This window comes from Myxine glutinosa, chromosome 2, assembly GCF_964187855.1.
Source record: "Myxine glutinosa chromosome 2, kmMyxGlut1.1, whole genome shotgun sequence".
NCBI lineage: Eukaryota > Metazoa > Chordata > Myxini > Myxiniformes > Myxinidae > Myxine > Myxine glutinosa.
The window spans coordinates 8,047,099-8,069,138 of record NC_136262.1 but is presented as its reverse complement, the minus strand read 5'-3'; the positions used below and the strand labels follow the sequence as shown (position 1 = coordinate 8,069,138).

General features: G+C 54.2%; 2 protein-coding genes across 3 annotated transcripts in view; one reads left to right on the top strand and one right to left on the bottom strand.

Annotated features, from left to right (window-relative positions):
* SUB1 (SUB1 regulator of transcription) overlaps positions 1-22,040 on the top strand; it is a 991,845-nt gene that overhangs the window by 840,533 nt on the left and 129,272 nt on the right. The gene's annotated exons all lie outside the window — the stretch shown is intronic.
* The window catches only part of DNAI1 (dynein axonemal intermediate chain 1), a 123,522-nt gene that overhangs the window by 68,799 nt on the left and 32,683 nt on the right, over positions 1-22,040 (bottom strand). For both annotated transcript variants that reach the window (XM_078772947.1, XM_078772948.1), the window contains 2 exons: positions 10,828-10,939; positions 9,273-9,349 (listed from right to left, as the gene is read on the bottom strand). In XM_078772947.1, coding sequence (XP_078629073.1) covers positions 9,273-9,349; positions 10,828-10,939 — 189 coding nt within the window. The remainder of the gene's footprint in view (positions 1-9,272; positions 9,350-10,827; positions 10,940-22,040) is intronic.

The window sequence follows — 22,040 nt, the reverse complement described above, 5'->3', positions numbered from 1 at the left end:
GCTGGTCCGAAACTGCTTGATCTCAGGCATATTGTAATAAAATGTAAATTAACACAAGACTTGGGCGACTTTAAATTGAAAGAAAAAAACCCAACCGATGTTAATTTGAAAAATATTTTGGGTTGGACTGTTTTGTGCTCCCATCGAAATATATATCTCATGATATTACTATCCCGAGTTTAAATCCTGCACACAATGTAGACTGTGGGGCAAGCCCATTTAATGTATTATTAAGTAGTCCCCTCATTGGTAGAGGCCAAAAACCTCTCTAAAATGTATGAAAAAATATAATAATCACAAAATCGTTTTGTTCTCTCAATAAACATCCCGTCTCTTCCTGAAAATGAATAAAATAAAAGCTTAATTTGGTCTCGGAATATCTGTTAAAATCGGCTATAAATAACCCTGCACGACAAAATGAACCAATCACAAGGCAGTTATAGCATCCTCGTTCGCGACTGAAGAATACTTGACGACAACATGGCGGGCGACGCCACTTCCGCGAAAGCCGTGGTAGCTGATAAAAACAGATGTTTCATTCACTTTTCTTCAGTAAATGAAGCCGTTCTGAAACCATTTACCGATACAACTTGGTCCAGAGCATTGGAATGTCCACGGGTTTGGAAGAGTTCTGACGGAGAAAAGACCAAAATCGCCACCGATTTCATAAGTTCCATCGGCGGTAGCTCGGACTGTATGCAATTAGATCTACCCAGTACCAGTACGACAGCTATGACTACGAGTGATCCGAAGCCTCATAATGCTCGATTCCATCGGCGATGCTATCAGAAATTCACCGATAAATCTAAGATAGATGAACGGAAGACATTATAAGAGAAGTTTGCGTTGCCACAAACTTATGGTAGAGGCACTTCATCGTCTACGATGGCAAACCTTTGTCCAGTCCCAGTCGCAAGAAGTCGCTGATACTTATGAAGAGATTATCATGAAGCTACAAGAAGCATTTCCAATGCAAGGCTATACAAAAGTCGTAAATGGTGCTGCTTTCCGCTCCATGGAAGAGGCATACAGAAGCGTCATTGAAGACAAGAAGAAGACAAATGCAACATTTGCATTTTGGTGTTCGTATGTGGAGATCGTGGAGATACTTCTTCAATTCATCAGAAGTTCTAGAGAAGGAAACTGGTCATTACATCTGTCGACAGTAAGATTAATGATGCCATGGTTGTTCTCCTACAATCGCCACAACTATACCAGATACCTGCTTGTGTACTGGATGGAAATGTGGAACCTTTCCAACTCTCACCCATCCATCCATGAACAGTTTATGAGAGGGAATTTTGCAGTCCAAAGACAGGACACATATGGCTTTGCTGGTGTTCCCTGTGATCAAACAATCGAACAAACTGTGAACGAGGACTCAAAAATGCGTGGTGGCCTTAGAGGGTTCACGGTGAACAAAGGAGCTGTCAATAGATGGACAACTGGCCACCATGAACGTGCCTCCATAACAAGACAATGTGAGGAAATGGCCAGCAAAAGTCAGCGAGCAGTTATGAGAAAGGATCTGACAGTGAGTCGCATGACGCGAGATGAGGAAGATGTGAACCGCATCAACGAGACAACTTCAAATCTAACTAACCCATTTGAAGAGTCGGAAATGGCATCAAGTGAAGTAGTACATCTCGCGTCTGGTGTTGTGGCATCGCCTGTATTGTCAAATGATCTCCTGACGACTGAAGAAAAGGGAGATGCTGCCTTTCTTCATTATTGCCAAGAAAGGCTCCAGAACGAGGAGAAATCTATCCAGGACACTCTACCAAAAGCAAAGCTGAAAACGTTCACCGAGATGCCAAAGACAGTGGTCTCAAGTGTGAGAGGGAAAGAGGTTGCCTTGAAGAGTGACAGGGACCTTTTTGCCAGACTTGTGATCATTGGCAAGGTGAGGTGTGTGATCCTCCAAAACATGATGACCTACTCACTTGGGCCTTTGCCTCTTCCAATAGCAAAAAGTGATGGTTGCTTGGTCAAAACCAACAAGGCAAAGCTCCTTCATATGTTGGAAGAAGTAAAAGTGCCAGAAACTGGTGAGATACTGCTGGGGCCTCCAAAATGTAGTGTTTGGATTGTGGGTGGCATGGCGCTTCTTCAACAACTAAACCAGAAGAATATGCCACAGACCTTTGGGCAGCTTGCTGTTAAAATACTGAAGCAACTGGTCAACATCAGCTTCTTGAACCAATCTCAGTGTATGCACTTTGTAACTGACACCTACCCTGAAGTCAGCATCAAAAATGCAGAGCGCAAAAGAAGAGCTGCCAGTGGATCACAAAAAATAAAGATCGCAAAACCAGAATAAAAGATTCCTCGACAATGGAAAAAATTCCTCGCAAACGGCCACAACAAGCATCAGCTGGTGAAATTCCTTGTGGCAGAATGGAAGAGATGCAAGGCAGACCAGCTCAAAGGAATTCACTTGGTTGTAGCCCATGAAGACAAATGTCATTCAATTTGTACAGACACAAACGGAGCTGTCAAGTTTGAAGCAATAGAAGAGTTATCCTGTGATCACGAGGAAGCAGATACTCGCATGCTATTACACGCCAAGTACATAGCTGCTACAAGTAACAGCCCACCAGTTATCATCAGGAGCCCAGATACAGATGTGTTTGTGATCGCCTTGGGACTTACTAATCAAATCAGTTCACTGCTGTACTTTTATACTGGTAGAGAGGACAAAGTGCGCACCATTGATGTCGGTGCTGTTCAGCAGAAGTTGGGAGATGAACTGACGGAAGCTCTCATAGGATTCCACTGTTTCACCGGTTGTGATTCGGTCAGTTCCTTTTATGGAAAGGGGAAACAAAGAGCCTTTAAACTACCGCAGAAGAATCCCACCCTTATAGAGTCATTCAAGGAACTTGGTACATCTTATGACATATCTGAAGAGATGGTTAGTCGTCTGGAAGATTTAGTATGCCTACTGTATGGGCAGAAGGAAATCACTTCAGGAAGTGAAGTGAGATATCTCATGTTGAAGACAGCAACCAGGACTGAAAGTGTCATGCCGCCAAACCAGGACTCCCTCAAAAAGCACATCCAGAGGGCTAACTATCAAGCCAGCATCTACAAGAAAAGCCTGATGCAACACCAGGATCTGCCATCTCCTGCAGGCAATGGTTGGAAGACGGATGGCAATGAGCTCACAATTGACTGGATGGACCTAGCTCCAGCTCCTGAAAGTGTTCTAGAACTTGCATTCTGCAGATGTAAGGGATCAAAGTGTAAACCTCCAAATGCTGAGGAGTCATGCTGTATCTCTCTTGGACTGAGATGTACAGATCTGTGCCAGTGCAAGAAATGTGAGAACATTCAGCTCCCAACAGACGTTGAAGAGACAGAAGACCCCGGCAATGATGAAGATGATGATGAGGAATATGGAGAGGACCTTTAAGTTCGCAAGTAAGTGCTCAAGTATAAAAGAATATAATACAAACATAAAGTGTATGCTACTCTATATATGACGAGGCAATTTCACCTAGTATATTTTATGAAATAAATTGGTAATAACATGATCAGACAAGTTATGTCGCTTTTTTGTGCAGATTTTCGATTGGGTTTAATGATCTGAATGCGTTTTCATAAAATGTCGGTTAAAAATTTATAATAATATATGGTTAGGTTAACCCATCCAGGACGAACCCCACGTATTAGTGGTTTGGTGAAATAACTGTTACAGTCATAAACATCACACATACATGAGCAGAAAGAGCAAAAAAAAATGACAAACTTTGGGGCATTTTTGTCACAGTGCGAGATATAGTTCATTCACAGCTATATTTCTTTAACGTGAATAGCACTAAATCATCAAATTGGCAACACTGGAACATTCAAAATCACTATTTTCCCATTCAAATTGGCAATTTTATGGCTTTATAATTAAATTTATGTTTATATTTTCATTTCTAATAAACTACATGCCTTTGTAAATACTTTAATCGTGCAAGAAAAAAATTATATTGCCAATTTGACTAATTCATAGATTATATAATTAATGTGCACTGAAAAAAATAGGGAACAATGCATTTTCTTCCTTGGTAACTATTGACAAATCAATATATTGAAGGAGCTGGGGCTCCCACGTCGATCGGAAGAATGGACGCGACAAAAAGCTGGAATTCATCCGAGTTGCTTTAATCAAACCAAACACTCAGGCACTCTGAAAAGCCCGTTTATCGGGCAGCAATATATATACATATTATCCCGGAGCGTTTGCCCAGGAAAGGCGAGAGGGGGCGTGGCCCAGCGTCCTGGCTGCGGCCTGGCAAGTTGAGGGCGAGCCTGCCCGGGCATGCCCGGGCGTCCCGACCGAGGCCTGGCAAGTTGAGCGCGGGCCTGCCCGGGCGTCCTGGACGAGCCCGGCATGGTGATCGCTCCGCGTCCTTGATAGGTGCAAGGCGATTGTGAAAACCCAGCGGTAGCCGCTACACACGTCCCCCCAGAATCGACTTGCACCGGCAGGGTCAATTTGAGGGGGGTCCTGATGACCCAGCCGAAGCGACCCCTGGCGGGTCGTGGGAGGGGGTCCGGTGTGGTGGTGGGCGGTCGAGTGGGGGGCACCGTGGACGGGGGGTGGCCTCGCCGCGGCGGAAGGGCCACCCGTGGTGGGTGGTCGACGTCCACGTGCGCCGGCTTGAGGCGGTCCACCGCAATCCGGTCCGACCTGCCGCCGATGTCGATGACGAACGACTTGTCGTCCCGTCGCAGCACCCGGAAGGGCCCGTCGTACGGCGGCCAGAGTGGCCCCCGATGTGCGTCGTGACGCACAAAAACATACTCCGCTGTGCGAAGTGCTGGGGGGACGTAGGACTGGGGGTCACCGTGGTGGGATGTTGGCACGGGGGCAAACCGTCGGGCGGCCTCCTGGAGGTCCGAGCGCTGGTGAGCTGCGGACCAGGGACTGGTAGCGTCGGGCACGAATTCGCCCGGGACGCGTAGCGCCTGGCCATAGACAAGCTCGGCGGTGGATGCCTGGAGGTCCTCCTTGGGGGCCGTGCAGAGGCCCAAAAGGACCCACGGCAGCCGGTCGGCCCAACCGCCGGCTTGAAGGCCGGCCATGAGCGCGGCCTTCATGGAGCGGTGGAATCGCTCGCACAACCCGTTTGCTTGGGGGTGGTAGGCCGTAGTACGGTGGAGCTTGACCCCCAGGTTGCGGGCGACCGCGCCCCACAGCTCGGAGGTGAACTGTGGTCCGCGGTCTGACGAGATGTCCGCCGGTGCGCCGAAGCGGGCGACCCAGGTGGCGATGAAAGCCTGCGCCACGTCGGCGGTGGTGGTGGAGACGAGGGGAACGGCCTCCGGCCACCTGGTGGTCCTGTCCACCATGGTGAGCAGGTGTGTGAACCCCCGTGACGGGGGGAGGGGGCCCACCAGATCCACGTTGACATGGTCGAAACGTCGTTCGGGCACGGTGAAAGGTGCCAGCGGGGCCTGGGTGTGTCGGTGGACCTTGGCCAGTTGGCAGGCCGTGCAGGTGCTGGTCCAATCGCGGACGTCCCGACGAAGGCCGTGCCAGACGAATCGCGCCGACACCAGCTTCTGGGAAGCTTTCCGGCCCGGGTGGGAAAGGCCGTGGAGGGAGGCGAAGATGCGGCGTTGCCAGGTGACGGGCACGATGGGGCGAGGCTGGCCTTGGGAGACGTCGCAGAGCAGGACAGTGTCCGCGAAGGGGATGTCGGCCAGGCGGAGGCCCGTGTCCGCCGCCCGGAGGGCTTGCACCGTGGTGTCGGTGGTTTGGTCCGCCGCCATAAGCGCAAAGTCCATGCCCAGGTGGACCGCGTTCGCGCTGGCCCGGGAAAGACAGTCGGCCACGGCGTTGTTTTTGCCGGCGACGTGCCGGATGTCCGTGGTAAACTCCAACACGGCGGAGAGGTGGCGCTGTTGGCGGGCCGACCACGGCTCCGTGACCTTGGCCATGGCGTAAACCAACGGCTTGTGGTCGACGAACGCCGTGAAAGGTCGGCCCTCCAGGAGGTGGCGGAAATGGCGGACGGCCAGGTGTAGACCGAGGAGCTCCCGGTCAAACGTGCTGTATTTGAGCTCGTTCGGCCGGAGCTGCCGGCTGAAAAAAGCGAGTGGCTGCCAAACCCCGTTCACCCATTGCTCATGTACGGCGCCCACTGCGTAGTCGGAGGCATCCGTGGTGAGGGCGATGGGAGCGTTGAGCACCGGGTGAGCGAGCAGTGTTGCGTCGGCGAGGGCCCGCTTTGAGCTTTGGAGGGCCGCATCCATTGCTGCGGACCAGGCGATGTCGTGCTTGGCCGGCTTGCCCCGGAGGGCTTCATAGAGGGGCCGCATGAGTTGAGCAGCGCGGGGCACGAAGCGGTGATAAAAATTCACCATTCCCAGGAATTCCTGCAGGGCCTTTATGGTGCGGGGATGCGGGAACGTGGTGATGGCCTCGACCTTGGTTGGCAGCGGCACGGCCCCGTTCTTGGTGATGTGGTGGCCCAAAAAATCAACGGCCGTCGTGCCGAAGTGGCATTTGGCCGGGTTGACGATGAGGCCGTGCTCGCTGAGGCGCCCGAACAGTGTTCGGAGGTGGAGGAGGTGCTCGGCCCAGGACGTGCTGGCGACGAGGATGTCGTCCAGGTAAACGAAAAGGAACGGCAGGTCATGCAGCACGCCGTCCATCAAGCGCTGGAACGCCTGAGCCGCGTTCTTGAGACCAAACGGCATCCGCAAGAATTCGAATAAGCCGAACGGCGTGATGACTGCCGTTTTAGGGACGTCGGCCGCCCTGACAGGTACCTGGTGATATCCCCGTATGAGATCAATTTTCGAAAAAATGACCCGTCCCGCCAGACGGGCGGAGAAGTCTTGGATATGCGGGATCGGGTACCTGTCGGGGGTGGTAGCGTCATTGAGACGGCGGTAGTCGCCACACGGGCTTCATCCACCCCCCGGCTTTGGCACGATGTGCAGTGGCGAGGCCCACGCGCTATCGGAGTGCCGCACGATGCCGAGGTGCTCCAACGCGTCGAATTCGGCCTTCGCCACGGCGAGCTTGGCTGGGTCGAGGCGGCGGGCCCTGGCGTAGACCGGCGGGCCCGTGGTTGGTATGTGGTGCTCGATCCCATGCCGTACTGCGACGGCCGAAAACGTCGGCCGCGTGAGGGCCGGGAACTCCGTGAGCAGGCGAGCAAACTCGTTCGCCGCCGGGACGGCGCATGCCAGCTCGGTCGGCGCGGAGCTGCTCAATGTGCATACCAGGGAGCTGAAGGTTTCGGCGTTGATTAAACGACGCCGTTGGACGTCCACCAGCAGTCCGTGTGCGCAGAGGAAGTCGGCGCCTAGCAGAGCCATGGGCACGTTTGCGGTTACAAACGTCCAAGCAAAGCGTTGGCCGCCGAAGCAGAGGGTGACGTTGCGCGGGCCGAAGGTGCGGATGGTCAATCCGTTGGCCGCAACCAAGGAGGGGCCGCAAACCGCGGATTGCCTGTCCTGGTCAGAGGCGGGTATGATGCTCAGTTGGGCGCCGGTGTCGCACAGGAAGCGCCGTCCGGACGCTTTATCCGTGATGAACAGTAAGTTGCCCGTGTGACCGGCGCTCATGGCTGGTAATGAACGCCGGCCCGGCCGTTTCCCGGCCTGCCGAAGGTGCACGGGGGTCGGCATGTCCGGGCCTTCTGTCCGAACCTGGCATGATAGTAACACCACGCTTGGTCAGGTGGAGGCCCCGGTCGTCGTGCTGGAGGTGGTCGGCTCGGTGTAGCGGCCGCCAATTGCGTCGGCAGTTCGGTCGTCGACCGTGCCGGGTGCTCGGGCGCCATGGGTGTTGCGTCGGACGGCGGTGGGTCCCATGTCGCCGCTGCGATGCGCTGTCCTGCGGCGGAGATCTTGTCGGCTTCTCTGGCAAGGGCCCGGGGATCTGTGATCGTCGTGCTTGCCAGGGCGAGGCGTACCGGGTTAGGCAGCTGACGGAGGAACAGCTCCCGGAACAGGAATGCCGGAGAGTGCTCGCCGAGCAGTGAAAGCATGTAGTCCATTCGCTCGGAAGGGCGCGTGTCGCCGAGCTCGGGCAGGTCGAGCAGGCGCCGTGCGCGTTCCGCCGATGGGAGGGCGAAAGCGTCGAGGAGAAGCTTCTTAATCGCGCCGTATTTGTCAGCGGCTGGCGGGCTCTCGAGGAGGCTCAGGGCGCGGGCCGCGGTGGCCGAACCGAGCGCTGCTACCACATGGTGGAAGCGGGTGTCGTCGGCCGTGATGCCTCGCAGGGCGAACAGGGAATCCGCCTGTGCGAACCAAACCGCCGCGTGAGCCTCCCAGAAGGTAGGCAGTTTAAGGGTGACTGCCGTGTCCATGTCGGTAGGTCACCAATGAAGGAGCTGGGGCTCCCACGTCGATCGGAAGAATGGACGCGACAAAAAGCTGGAATTCAGCCGAGTTGCTTTAATCAAACCAAACACTCAGGCACTCTGAAAAGCCTGTTTATCGGGCAGCAATATATATACATATTATCCCGGAGCGTTTGCCCAGGAAAGGCGAGAGGGGGCGTGGCCCAGCGTCCTGGCTGCGGCCTGGCAAGTTGAGGGCGAGCCTGCCCGGGCATGCCCGGGCGTCCCGACCGAGGCCTGGCAAGTTGAGCGCGGGCCTGCCCGGGCGTCCTGGACGAGCCCGGCATGGTGATCGCTCCGCGTCCTTGATAGGTGCAAGGCGATTGTGAAAACCCAGCGGTAGCCACTACAATATAAAGTTTATTTCCAATGCCAATGAGGAGATTACGAAAATGTATATCCAAGACGTTAATAAGCCATCGCCCCACTGTCTAATGTTGCTTTTCCCATTATCTAAGTTTGCATCGATATAATAATGCGCAAAAGTTGTTCGGGTTAACCAAAGTGAACTCGCTCCCCGCTGCCTTTCGCCCACCGCAACCCGTCCCGATGGACTGAAATCTGCTGCGATGATCTACTACAATCTATTAGAAACACCAGCTCCTTAAGGGAGCGGCAAGAGAGGTGCTTTTATCGTTTATATCTCTCAGATTTCAAATTGCCTTATTCAAAGCATCTCGGCCCGTTGATTTTTCAATGGATGACTGCTAGTATCTTTATAATTCATGCAAAAATTCAACACTCCCATCATGCATGTGAGGCATGTTCAAGCTCGTCCATGATGTATCGGTTACTGTAAAAGTTTAAAAGAAATCAGTTCTGCAGAAATGGTCAATATGCATCAGTGTATTTAATATACCTCTTCTAGCAATTTAGCCAATATATGGGAATTGCACATAGATTAAAAAAAACACAAACCTCATCGTTCTCCATTTCTTGCCCATCTTGCTCTTCCGCATCTCCCACCTCATATTCCTGAATATTTGCAACCATCCCTACAAAGAAAAGGGTTAACTACCTGATGCCCTGGTAAAATGTCAAGACAGATTCATGAATGGTTTTGATTGCGGTTACCATGGTTATCGTTTCCTTGAGATAACTCAATCCTGCAAGATCCGACAAGAAATTGCCGAGGTAGCGTACTTACCTCTGAGTTTCCAGCCTTGATATGAGCTTATTATTGAAATTGTCAATAACACAAACTCCTTCCTGTTATCAAAAGATAACAACTACATAATTAGCCTCCCCTGATAGCATAGGGCAAGGCTTATACCTGTTGTGGGGTTTGTTTCTACAATTGCAACCTCCCAATTTTTATTGTACCATAAAAGTTTCTTCGACCAATAAAAGTATCATGGTAAAATAATTGTGTTTTTTTCTTCCTGCATTCTTAACACCACATTTCCAAACTGTATCTATTTCCAAGCTGTATCTCAGAGCTGGCTGGGACTTTTGGAATGAAATTTGGAATCAACAATGGGAATAGAGGACATGGAGTTGGCCTATTTTTTGGCCCTTGACCTAATTTTAAGGTCATGACCTAACTATAGACATAAAACAAAAATCACCATAAATCGAGTAAGGTTTATCAGATCGGAACGTAAATTGTCCTCCCGAGGTAGCCCAGAGCATGCCACATATAAACCTAATTTACACCAAACCCCATCTGAGTTAAAGGTCAAAGTCTTACATCCCTCGGAGTACAAAACCACCATTCATGTTTTTCTGCCAAATTCTGAGCTGTATCTCGGACCTGGCTGGGACTTTTGGAATGAAATTTTTCATCAATAATGCGAATAAAAGTATGCGGGGTTGACAAAATTTTTGATGTTGACCTAATTCTAAGGTCATGACCCAATTATTGACATTTTTGCATTTTCACCAAAACTCGATTAAGGTTTGTCTGATCGAAACGAAATTGCCTTCTCTGGATAGTCTACAGCAAGGCTCATTTACTCGTAATTTACATCATGCCCCTCCGAGTTAAAGATCAAGGTCAAATGACGGTCTGAAACAATAATGCATTTTTTTTGCCATCGCTCAATTTTGCCAATGTGGAATCTCAAAGACCGCTTGGCTGTCCAATATGTTCTTGCATCATAATAGTGTACCTGCATGAAAGTTGTACATCTGATATTTGTTTCATGTCCTTGATCTACTTTTTTTTTTGATTATTACCTGATTAACATGAAACACCTTTTTGATCATACCTTGAATAATTTCCCTCCGATTTTCATGATGTTGAGTTTTGCGGATAGATTGTAGATGGGGACACGTTTTCTTTATTTCTCCTCTATTCATAAGTGTTGAATGTCAAGGTCATATGGTGGTCCGAAAAAAAAATGGCCATCATTGGATCACGGGCCAAAGGTAATATAAGTCGTGGGCGATCGCCAAGGGTATAATATTTCTGCATTCTACCCCAACCTTATAGCAAACCCTTTGGTACTCTCTTTCAGTCAGTATACCTTACCTGTGGATCGTTGTTGTGGTACTGCACTTGAATCTTTAAAAATCAGATCTCCTTCCAGAATAAAGTGCACAGCCAACTGGTCGACTTTCGTGTTAACTTTGAATGCTTGTTCCTGCACACACAGCAAGGCTGTGAAATGTACACAAATCTTACTTTATCTATTATTATTGACGATACAAATGATACTGCATTATATAGTACGGCAAGGCAAAGTTCCTCTATCTTTGAGCCGAATGGATACTGACCGAGAACATGTGACATTCAGAACAAGAAAAAGAGCAATCAGAGATTGCAAACCCTCGCCAGGATGTATTTTCAGTGGTTTTTAAGGCTTTTGTGTTAAAATTAATATGGCGGCCGAACCACGTGACCGATGACGTCATCATTATTTTTTTTCTAAACAAATTTATTCCTAGATTATGCTCAATAAATTTCATCTTGATCGGATGAAGTTTTGTACTTGTCGAATTATGACGTCATAATGGAGGCACCTATGACATCATCATTAACATATTTTATTCCCCATGGAGAGTTCTTTGCAATGCGCCATGCCTCAATTTTTTCTATTCAACGCTTTCTGAGATATAGAGGTGCAAAGTTTTTCGATTTTTCCAAAATGGCGGCCGAACCACGTGACCTATGACGTCATAATTATCATTACAAAATTCTACAGGTGGAGTTGCACCTATGGTGAAAATTTCCTGTCAATCGGGCCAACGGTTGCAGAGAAAATCGTATTTATCCTGTGCGGACAAACAAACATACAAACAGACAAACAAACGGACTCAAATGCAATACCCTCTCCTCTGGCGAGGGTAATGAAGGACATTGGCATTGACACATGTGGCATATAGCTCAAACATCTTGGTAGTGCATTCATCCATACATGGTAACTGTAGTAAATAATATTCCTTGGGGCTTGTGGATTATTTTTTATATTTATAATGTGCGGGTAATGTCTTCATTCAGCTCCTGCCAGAGACAAAGGGACAAAATGACGGAACATTTACGTGACCATGACTCGATCCAATAACTACAGAAAATCTATATCCATTAACTTCATTCATCAGTTCACTTGTGTTTTCTCTATGAACGCCATTGTTTCCATGAATTTAATTTAACTTAACATGCACATGCGTTTTTCAGATGACCAACTAACTTTCAGATGACTTATGTGGAGACATTTACGTAAAAAAAGGAGTTATAAATTAATCATAAATCATTGCAGTAATTGTTTAATATGAACATATAACTTGCTTCCCTTTATAACCATCGACAAAAATGGGGGCAAGTTCATCGTGATTGTATTGAAGGAACTGCGCTCCAACGCGAGTCGAAAGAATTGACGCGACCAAAGACGGAATTCGTCCGAGTTGCTTTATTGAAACCAAACAGCTCAGGTATTCTGACAAGCCCGTTTATCGGGCAGCAATATATATACACATTTATGTCGGGAAGTTTGCCCGGCAAAAGCTATACCGGGCATGCCCGGGTATCAAGGGCGAGCCTTGGAAAGGCGAGTCTGGACCTGCCCGGGCGTGTTTGGCTGCGGCCTGGCAAGTCGAGGCTGGGCGTGCCCGGGCGCTCTGGGCGAGCACTGGAAAGGCGATAGCGGGCATGCCCGGACGCTCTGGGCGAGCCCTGGAAAGGCGATAGCGGGCATGCCCGGACGCTCTGGGCGAGCCCTGGAAAGGCGATAGCGGGCATGCCCGGACGCTCTGGGCGAGCCCTGGAAAGGCGATAGCGGGCATGCCCGGACACTCTGGGCGAGCCCTGGAAAGGCGAGAGCGGGCATGCCCGGACGCTCTGGGCGAGCCCTGGAAAGGCGAGAGCGGGCATGCCCGGGAAAGACGAGACCGGGCGTGCCCGGGAGGTTCGGGAACAGTGAGTCCGGGCATGCCCGGGAGAGGCGCGTCTGGCCGTGTTCTGGCCGGTGCAAGGCGATTATGTACATCCAGCGGTAACCGCTACACACGCCCCTCCAGAATCGACCTGCACCGGCAGGGTCAATTTAAGGGGGGTCCGGATGACCGGGCCGAAGCGACCCCTGGAGGGTCGTGGGGAGGGGTCTGACGTGGTGGTGGGTGGTCGAGCGGGGGGAACTGTGGACGGGGGACGGCCTCGCCGCGGAGGAAGGGCCAACCGTGCTGGTCGGTCGACGTCCATGTGCGCCGGTTTGAGGCGGTCCACAGAAATCCGGTCCGGCCGGCCGCCGAAGTCGACGATGAAAGACTTGTCGCCCCGTCGCAGGACCCGGAAGGGCCCGTCGTACGGCGGCCGGAGTGGCCCCCGGTGCGCGTCATGACGCACAAAGACGTACTCCGCTGTGCGAAGTGCCGGAGGGACGTAGGACTGGGGGCCACCGTGGCGGGACGTCGGCACGGGGGCAAATCGTCGGGCGGCCTCCTGGAGGTCCGAGCGCTGGCGAGCGGCGGACCAGGGACTGGTAGCGTCAGGCACGAATTCGCCCGGGACGCGGAGTGGCTGGCCGTAGACGAGCTCGGCGGCGGACGCCTGGAGGTCTTCCTTGGGGGCCGTGCGAAGGCCCAAAAGGACCCAAGGCAGCCGGTCGGCCCAACCGTCGTCCTGAAGGCCGGCCATGAGTGCGGCCTTCATGGAGCGGTGAAACCGCTCGCACAACCCATTGGCTTGGGGGTGGTAGGCCGTGGTGCGGTGCAGCGTGACCCCCAACGAACGGGCGACCGCGCCCCAAAGCTCAGACGTGAACTGTGGGCCGCGGTCGGACGAGATGTCCGCTGGTGCGCCGAAGCGCGCGACCCAGGTGGCGATGAACGCCTGCGCCACGTCGGCGGTGGTGGTGGAGGTGAGGGGCACGGCCTCCGGCCACCTGGTGGTCCTGTCCACCATGGTGAGCAGGTGGGTGAACCCCCGCGAGGGGGGCAGGGGACCCACCAGGTCCACGTGGACGTGGTCGAAACGCCGTTCAGGCACGGCGAAAGGTGCCAGCGGGGCCTGGGTGTGGCGGTGGACCTTGGCTCGCTGGCAGGCCGTGCAGGCGTTGGCCCAGTCGCGGATGTTTCGTCGAAGGCCGTGCCAGACGAAACGCGCCGACACCAGCTTCTGAGAAGCTTTCCGGCCCGGGTGAGAAAGGCCGTGGATGGAGGCGAAGATGCGGCGCTGCCAGGAAACGGGCACGATGGGGCGAGGCTGGCCCTGGGAGACGTCGCAGAGCAGGATGGTGCCCGCGAAGGGGATGTCGGCCAGGCGGAGGCCCGTGTCCGCCACGCGGAGTGCCTGCACCGAGGCGTCGGTGGTCTGGTCGGCCGCCATGAGCGTGAAGTCCACGCCGAGGTGGACCGCGTTCGCGCTGGCCCGCGAAAGGCAGTCGGCCACGGCGTTGTCTTTGCCGGCGACGTGCTGGATGTCCGTGGTGAACTCCGACACGGCGGAGAGGTGGCGCTGCTGGCGGGCCGACCACGGCTCAGTGACCTTAGCCATTGCGTAGACCAACGGCTTGTGGTCGACGAAAGCCGTGAACGGGCGGCCCTCCAGGAGGTGTCGGAAATGGCGAACGGCCAGGAATAGCCCGAGCAGCTCGCGGTCGAACGTGCTGTAGTTTAACTCGTTCGGCCAGAGTTGCCGGCTGAAAAAAGCGAGTGGCTGCCAAACCCCGTCCACCCATTGCTCATGGACGGCGCCCACCGCGTAGTTGGAGGCGTCCGTAGTGAGGGCGATGGGCGCGTTGAGCACCGGGTGAGCCAGCAGCGTTGCGTCGGCGAGGGCCCGTTTGGCACTGGCGAAGGCCGCGTCCATGGCCGCGGACCAAACAATGTCATGCTTGGCCGGCTTGCCCCGGAGGGCCTCGTAAAGGGGCCGCATGAGCTGAGCAGCGCGGGGCACGAATCGGTGATAAAAATTCACCATGCCGAGGAACTCTTGGAGGGCCTTGATGGAACGGGGACGCGGGAACGTGGTGATGGCCTCGACCTTGGTCGGCAGCGGCACGGCCCCGGTCTTGGTGATGCGGTGGCCCAAAAAGTCAACGGTCGTCGCGCCGAAGTGGCATTTGACCAGGTTGACAATTAAGCCATGCTCGCTGAGGCGACCGAACAGTGTTCGGAGGTGGAGGAGGTGCTCGGCGCGGGACGTGCTGGCGACGAGGATGTCGTCCAGATAGACGAAAAGAAACGGCAGGTCGCGCAGCACGCCGTCCATCAAGCGCTGGAACGCCTGGGCCGCGTTCTTGAGGCCAAACGGCATCCGCAAAAATTCGAACAGGCCGAACGGCGTGATGACGGCCATCTTCGGGACGTCGGCCGCCCGGACAGGTACCTGGTGGTAGCCCCGTATCAGGTCAATTTTCGAAAAGATGACCCGTCCCGCCAAATGGGCGGAAAAGTCCTGAATATGCGGGATCGGGTACCTGTCGGGGGTGGTAGCGTCATTGAGACGGCGGTAGTCGCCACACGGGCGCCATCCACCCCCCGGCTTTGGCACGATGTGCAGTGGCGAGGCCCACGCGCTATCGGAGCGCCGCACGATGCCGAGGTGCTCCAACGCGTCGAATTCGGCCTTTGCCACGGCGAGCTTGGCTGGGTCGAGGCGGCGGGCCCTGGCGTAGACCGGCGGGCCCGTAGTGGGTATGTGGTGCTCGATCCCGTGCCGCACCGTGACGGCCGAAAACGTCGGCCGTGTGAGGGCCGGGAATTCCACGAGCAGGCGAGCGAACTCGTTCGTTGCCGGGAGGGCGCACGCCAGTTCGGTCGGCGCGGAGCTGCTCATTGTGCACGCCAGGGAGCTGAAGGTCTCGGCGTGGACAAGGCGACGTCGTTTGACGTCGACCAGCAGCCCGTGCGCGCAGAGGAAGTCGGCGCCCAGCAAAGCCATGGGGACGCTGGCGGTAACAAAAGTCAATTGAAAGCGCTGGCTGCCGAAGCAGAGGGTGACGACGCGTGGGCCGAAAGTGCGTATGGCCGAGCCATTAGCAGCGACCAAAGAGGGGCCGCAAACTGCGTCCAGCCTGTCCTGCTCGGAGGCAGGTATGATGCTCAGTTGGGCGCCGGTGTCGCACAGGAAACGCCGTCCAGACGCTTTGTCCCGAATAAACAGCAAGTTGCCCGAGTGGCCGGCGCTCATGGCTGGGAATGAACGCCGGCCCGGCCGTTTCCCGACCTGCCGAAAGTGCACGGGGGCCGGCACGTCCGAGCCTTGTGTCCGAACCTGGCGTGGTAATAACACCACGCCCGGTCAGGTGGAGGCCCCGGCCGTCGTGTCGGAAGCGGGCGGTGCGGCGTGGCGGCCGCCAGTTGCACCGGCAGTTCGGCCTCCAACCGCGCAGGGCGCTCGGGCGTCATGGGCGTCGCCTCGGACGGCGGCGGGCTCCAGGTAACCGCGCCGATGTGCTGGCCCGCCGAGGAGATCTTATCGGCTTCCCTGGCGAGGGCGCGGGAATCCGTGATCAACGTGCCAGCCAGGGCGAGGCGTACCGGGTTAGGCAGCTGACGGAGGAACAGCTCCCGGAACAGGAATGCCAGAGAGTGCTCGCCGAGCAACGAGAGCATATAGTCCATGCGCTCGGACGGGCGCGTGTCGCCGAGCTCGGGCAGGTCAAGCAGGCGCCGTGCGCGTGCTGCCGGTGAGAGGGCGAAAGCGCCGAGGAGGAGCGTCTTCAGCGCGTCGTATTTGTCAGCAGCCGGCGGGTGCTGGAGGAGGCTCAAGGCGCGGGTCGCGGTGGCGGAACCGAGCGCCGCCACAACATGGTGGAAGCAGGTGTCGTCCGCGGTGATGCCTCGCAGGGCGAACTGGGAGTCCGCCTGGGCGAACCAAACAGCCGCGTAAGTCTCCCAGAAGGTAGGCAGTTTAAGCGTCACTGCCGTATCCATGTCGGTAGGTCACCAATGAAGGAACTGCGCTACAACGCGAGTCGAAAGAATTGACGCGACCAAAGACGGAATTCGTCCGAGTTGCTTTATTGAAACCAAACAGCTCAGGTATTCTGACAAGCCCGTTTTTCGGGCAACAATATATATACACATTTATGTCGGGAAGTTTGCCCGGCAAAAGCTATACCGGGCATGCCCGGGTATCAAGGGCGAGCCTTGGAAAGGCGAGTCTGGACCTGCCCGGGCGTGTTTGGCTGCGGCCTGGCAAGTCGAGGCTGGGCGTGCCCGGGCGCTCTGGGCGAGCACTGGAAAGGCGATAGCGGGCATGCCCGGACGCTCTGGGCGTGCCCTGGAAAGGCGATAGCGGGCATGCCCGGACGCTCTGGGCGAGCCCTGGAAAGGCGATAGCGGGCATGCCCGGACGCTCTGGGCGAGCCCTGGAAAGGCGAGAGCGGGCATGCCCGGGAAAGACGAGACCGGGCGTGCCCGGGAGGTTCGGGCGTGCCCGGGAACAGTGAGTCCGGGCATGCCCGGGAGAGGCGCGTCTGGCCGTGTTCTGGCCGGTGCAAGGCGATTATGTACATCCAGCGGTAACCGCTACAGTATCGAGTTTCATTATGAATGTCAAATATAACTTAGCCTCTTCAAATACAGCATCATATTTTTTTATAATACAATACTGAACTCTTTGCCCCAAATATTTAAATAATTGGTTGTGTTTTGCATCCAGTCTTTTGTACTGAAGTCATTTTTATGAGGTGAAATCTCAATAGATTGAATGTATTGTGACGGACGTCGCCTCAGGATAACTCCGAAGAGATTGGCGTGTCGTTGAAGGCCACAAATGCTGTCCGTGCCACTCATCCCTGGCCGGCTCCCCATGCCCTGTGTTGCATCAACATTACCGGTGAAATGATTCTGTGCCGGCACCTACGTAGCCGATCTTAATTGGCTGAGCAAACCGACATTACGCGCCACTTCCTGTGATATTGTCGTGTCAGCCCTGAGGTTAACACCGCTGGGTGACGAATAGCCGTAACAGTCCTTCACTCCGAGGCGCGTAGCCGAAACTGGCGGTTGGTCCATCACGCGCGGCTGAAGGAATCAAAGTGCTTACCTGGACGGAGTTTATTCTCGGACCCACAGAACAAATAAACACACACGACACAACAAATGAAATGTAACACAAAAATTTAATGAAAATAAATGCAATACCATAAAAATGAAAGGTGATCTCTAATGGGTAAATAGGTAAATAGATTAGGTAAATCAAATCTCTAATTTGAGACGTCTCCACTCAGTCACAAAAACAGTCAAGGGGAAGGATAATGAAAATAAAATAAATTGTTTTAAGCCGGCCGGCACTCAGCTTTGCGTCCCAAATGGCTTTTCGGAGCTTGCTGGTTGTTGAAGCCCGAAGCCCCACAGGCAGGCGGGAAGAGCACAAGATGGCTGCTCCTTGGCACCAAGAACGTGAGGTCCTTTTTGAGGGCGGTCCTCCCTCGGGTCCCTCTGCCGTCCGGGGAAGCACAACGCGGACCCACCAACCACCACTAACACCTCCTCCTCACGATCACAACAGTTCTATACCGCTCTCTCTCTCAGCACAAGCGCACCGAGGTAGAAGAGCCAGCACAAAAGCGACCGAGCCTAAACAAGACCCTGGGAGAGAGACTCAGCTATTCCTCTTCTTCCTGCTCGAAGCTTCTCGCTCTGACATCACCCCAACCAATCATGAACCTTGGGGTGTGGCCTCACAGCCCTGCTCTTTCTAGAGGTGGGGTTTAGTTGCTGATTATGATTCCTTGGAGGTGGGGTTTAGTCTGCTCGGAAATACTTGGGTTTCTGTCGGCAGTTATGTTGGTTGTTGTTGTTTAAATGGAGATTTTATGGCCAGCCTTGATGTCGTTGTGAATAATAACGTAGGAAAAGGTCACAGGGGGCAATCACATACTAGGAGAAACTAGCCTTAGACCCTACCTAGTTAACACAACACCACCCACCATGTGGTGACACATAAATGATCTTAAGCTCACAGTTTTCCCTACTTAAATACATTGAGATGTCTCCTACGCGTCCACGGTCCATGCTACACCGATACGATCCTACCTGTACTATGGTATTTCATCATCTACACCCACAAACGTAACAATATATATGCCAATCTAAATCTAAGCATTTAACCTCTAAGTTGCCTTACGCCGCCATCATAACAGACAGAAGTCAGGCCCAAATTCTTCCTCAACAAGGCTTTACCAAACCGAAGCACGTATTTAAAGAGAAGGCAATTCATAAGCGTGTATTTACAGAGGAAGTATACATTTCCCCTTATATCCGAAGCGAACATTCACATCAGTGGATGCCTTATACTGTCTCGTATCACTCTAACATGACAACTGCTGCCAATCATGCATCCGACATTGCATGGTGAGATGGGTAAGGGGGCATGATGGACATAAAGAAAGAAGAAGATGGGGACGTGTCTAGCCCCTGCACACCTTGCGCTAGCCCTGTTAAACTAGCATCGCCAATAGTTGTTCTGCTGGTCTGGATCTCCTACACTCCACTTTGGTCCCTCTTTCCATGTCGCCAACGTACCATGCCTCTCTGCATGCCCGGTGATTATATCCGTTCGCAGCACAAACTAGATGTGGGTTTTGGCCGGACTGGTCAGCGTTTATGAGGCAAAGAGGTGGAATGACAAAGCCAGATGGTGGGAGTGCAGGCAGCAAACGTCTGAGTGCAGGGAGTGAATCGCTGAGAGCAAGGAGTGAAAGTCTGAGTGGAGGGAGTGAAAGTCTGAGTGCAGGGAGTGAACGGCTGAGAGCAGGGAGTTAACGGCTGAGAACAGGGAGTGAACGGCTGAGAGCAGGGAGTGAACGGCTGAGAGCAGGGAGTTAACGGCTGAGAGCAGGGAGTGAACGGCTGAGAGCAGGGAGTGAACGGCTGAGAGCAGGGAGTTAACGGCTGAGAACAGGGAGTGAACGGCTGAGAGCAGGGAGTGAACGGCTGAGAACAGGGAGTGAACGGCTGAGAGCAGGGAGTGAACGGCTGAGAGCAGGGAGTGAACGGCTGAGAGCAGGGAGTGAACGGCTGAGAGCAGGGAGTGAACGGCTGAGAGCAGGGAGTGAACGGCTGAGAGCAGGGAGTTAACGGCTGAGAACAGGGAGTGAACGGCTGAGAGCAGGGAGTGAACGGCTGAGAGCAGGGAGTTAACGGCTGAGAACAGGGAGTGAACGGCTGAGAGCAGGGAGTTAACGGCTGAGTGCAGGGAGTTAACGGCTGAGAGCAGGGAGTGAACGGCTGAGAGCAGGGAGTTAACGGCTGAGAGCAGGGAGTTAACGGCTGAGTGCAGGGAGTTAACGGCTGAGAACAGGGAGTGAACAGCTGAGAGCAGGGAGTGAACGGCTGAGAGCAGGGAGTGAACAGCTGAGAGCAGGGAGTTAACGGCTGAGAGCAGGGAGTTAACGGCTGAGAACAGGGAGTGAACGGCTGAGAGCAGGGAGTGAACGGCTGAGAGCAGGGAGTTAACGGCTGAGAGCGGGGAGTTAACGGCTGAGAGCGGGGAGTGAACGGCTGAGAGCGGGGAGTTAACGGCTGAGAGCGGGGAGTTAACGGCTGAGAGCGGGGAGTTAACGCCTGAGAGCGGGGAGTTAACGGCTGAGTGCAGGGAGTTAACGGCTGAGAGCAGGGAGTTAACGGCTGAGTGCAGGGAGTTAACGGCTGAGAGCAGGGAGTGAACGGCTGAGAGCAGGGAGTTAACGGCTGAGAGCAGGGAGTTAACGGCTGAGAGCAGGGAGTTAACGGCTGAGTGCAGGGAGTTAACGGCTGAGAGCAGGGAGTGAACGGCTGAGAGCAGGGAGTTAACGGCTGAGAGCAGGGAGTTAACGGCTGAGTGCAGGGAGTTAACGGCTGAGAACAGGGAGTGAACAGCTGAGAGCAGGGAGTGAACGGCTGAGAGCAGGGAGTTAACGGCTGAGAGCAGGGAGTGAACAGCTGAGAGCAGGGAGTTAACGCCTGAGAGCGGGGAGTTAACGGCTGAGAGCAGGGAGTTAACGGCTGAGTGCAGGGAGTTAACGGCTGAGAGCAGGGAGTGAACGGCTGAGAGCAGGGAGTTAACGGCTGAGAGCAGGGAGTGAACAGCTGAGTGCAGGGAGTTAACGCCTGAGAGCGGGGAGTTAACGGCTGAGAGCAGGGAGTTAACGGCTGAGTGCAGGGAGTTAACGGCTGAGAGCAGGGAGTGAACGGCTGAGAGCAGGGAGTTAACGGCTGAGAGCAGGGAGTGAACGGCTGAGAGCAGGGAGTTAACGGCTGAGAGCAGGGAGTGAACGGCTGAGAGCAGGGAGTTAACGGCTGAGAGCAGGGAGTGAACGGCTGAGAGCAGGGAGTTAACGGCTGAGTGCAGGGAGTTAACGGCTGAGAGCAGGGAGTTAACGGCTGAGAGCAGGGAGTGAACAGCTGAGAACAGGGAGTGAACAGCTGAGAGCAGGGAGTTAACGCCTGAGAGCGGGGAGTTAACGGCTGAGAGCAGGGAGTGAACGGCTGAGAGCAGGGAGTGAACGGCTGAGAGCAGGGAGTTAACGGCTGAGAGCAGGGAGTGAACGGCTGAGAGCAGGGAGTTAACGGCTGAGAGCAGGGAGTGAACAGCTGAGAACAGGGAGTGAACAGCTGAGAGCAGGGAGTTAACGCCTGAGAGCGGGGAGTTAACGGCTGAGAGCAGGGAGTGAACGGCTGAGTGCAGGGAGTTAACGGCTGAGAGCAGGGAGTGAACGGCTGAGAGCAGGGAGTTAACGGCTGAGAGCAGGGAGTGAACGGCTGAGAGCAGGGAGTTAACGGCTGAGAGCAGGGAGTGAACAGCTGAGAACAGGGAGTGAACAGCTGAGAGCAGGGAGTTAACGCCTGAGAGCGGGGAGTTAACGGCTGAGAGCAGGGAGTTAACGGCTGAGTGCAGGGAGTTAACGGCTGAGAGCAGGGAGTGAACGGCTGAGAGCAGGGAGTTAACGGCTGAGAGCAGGGAGTTAACGGCTGAGTGCAGGGAGTTAACGGCTGAGAACAGGGAGTGAACAGCTGAGAGCAGGGAGTGAACGGCTGAGAGCAGGGAGTGAACAGCTGAGAGCAGGGAGTTAACGGCTGAGAGCAGGGAGTTAACGGCTGAGAACAGGGAGTGAACGGCTGAGAGCAGGGAGTGAACGGCTGAGAGCAGGGAGTTAACGGCTGAGAGCGGGGAGTTAACGGCTGAGAGCGGGGAGTGAACGGCTGAGAGCGGGGAGTTAACGGCTGAGAGCGGGGAGTTAACGGCTGAGAGCGGGGAGTTAACGCCTGAGAGCGGGGAGTTAACGCCTGAGAGCGGGGAGTTAACGGCTGAGAGCG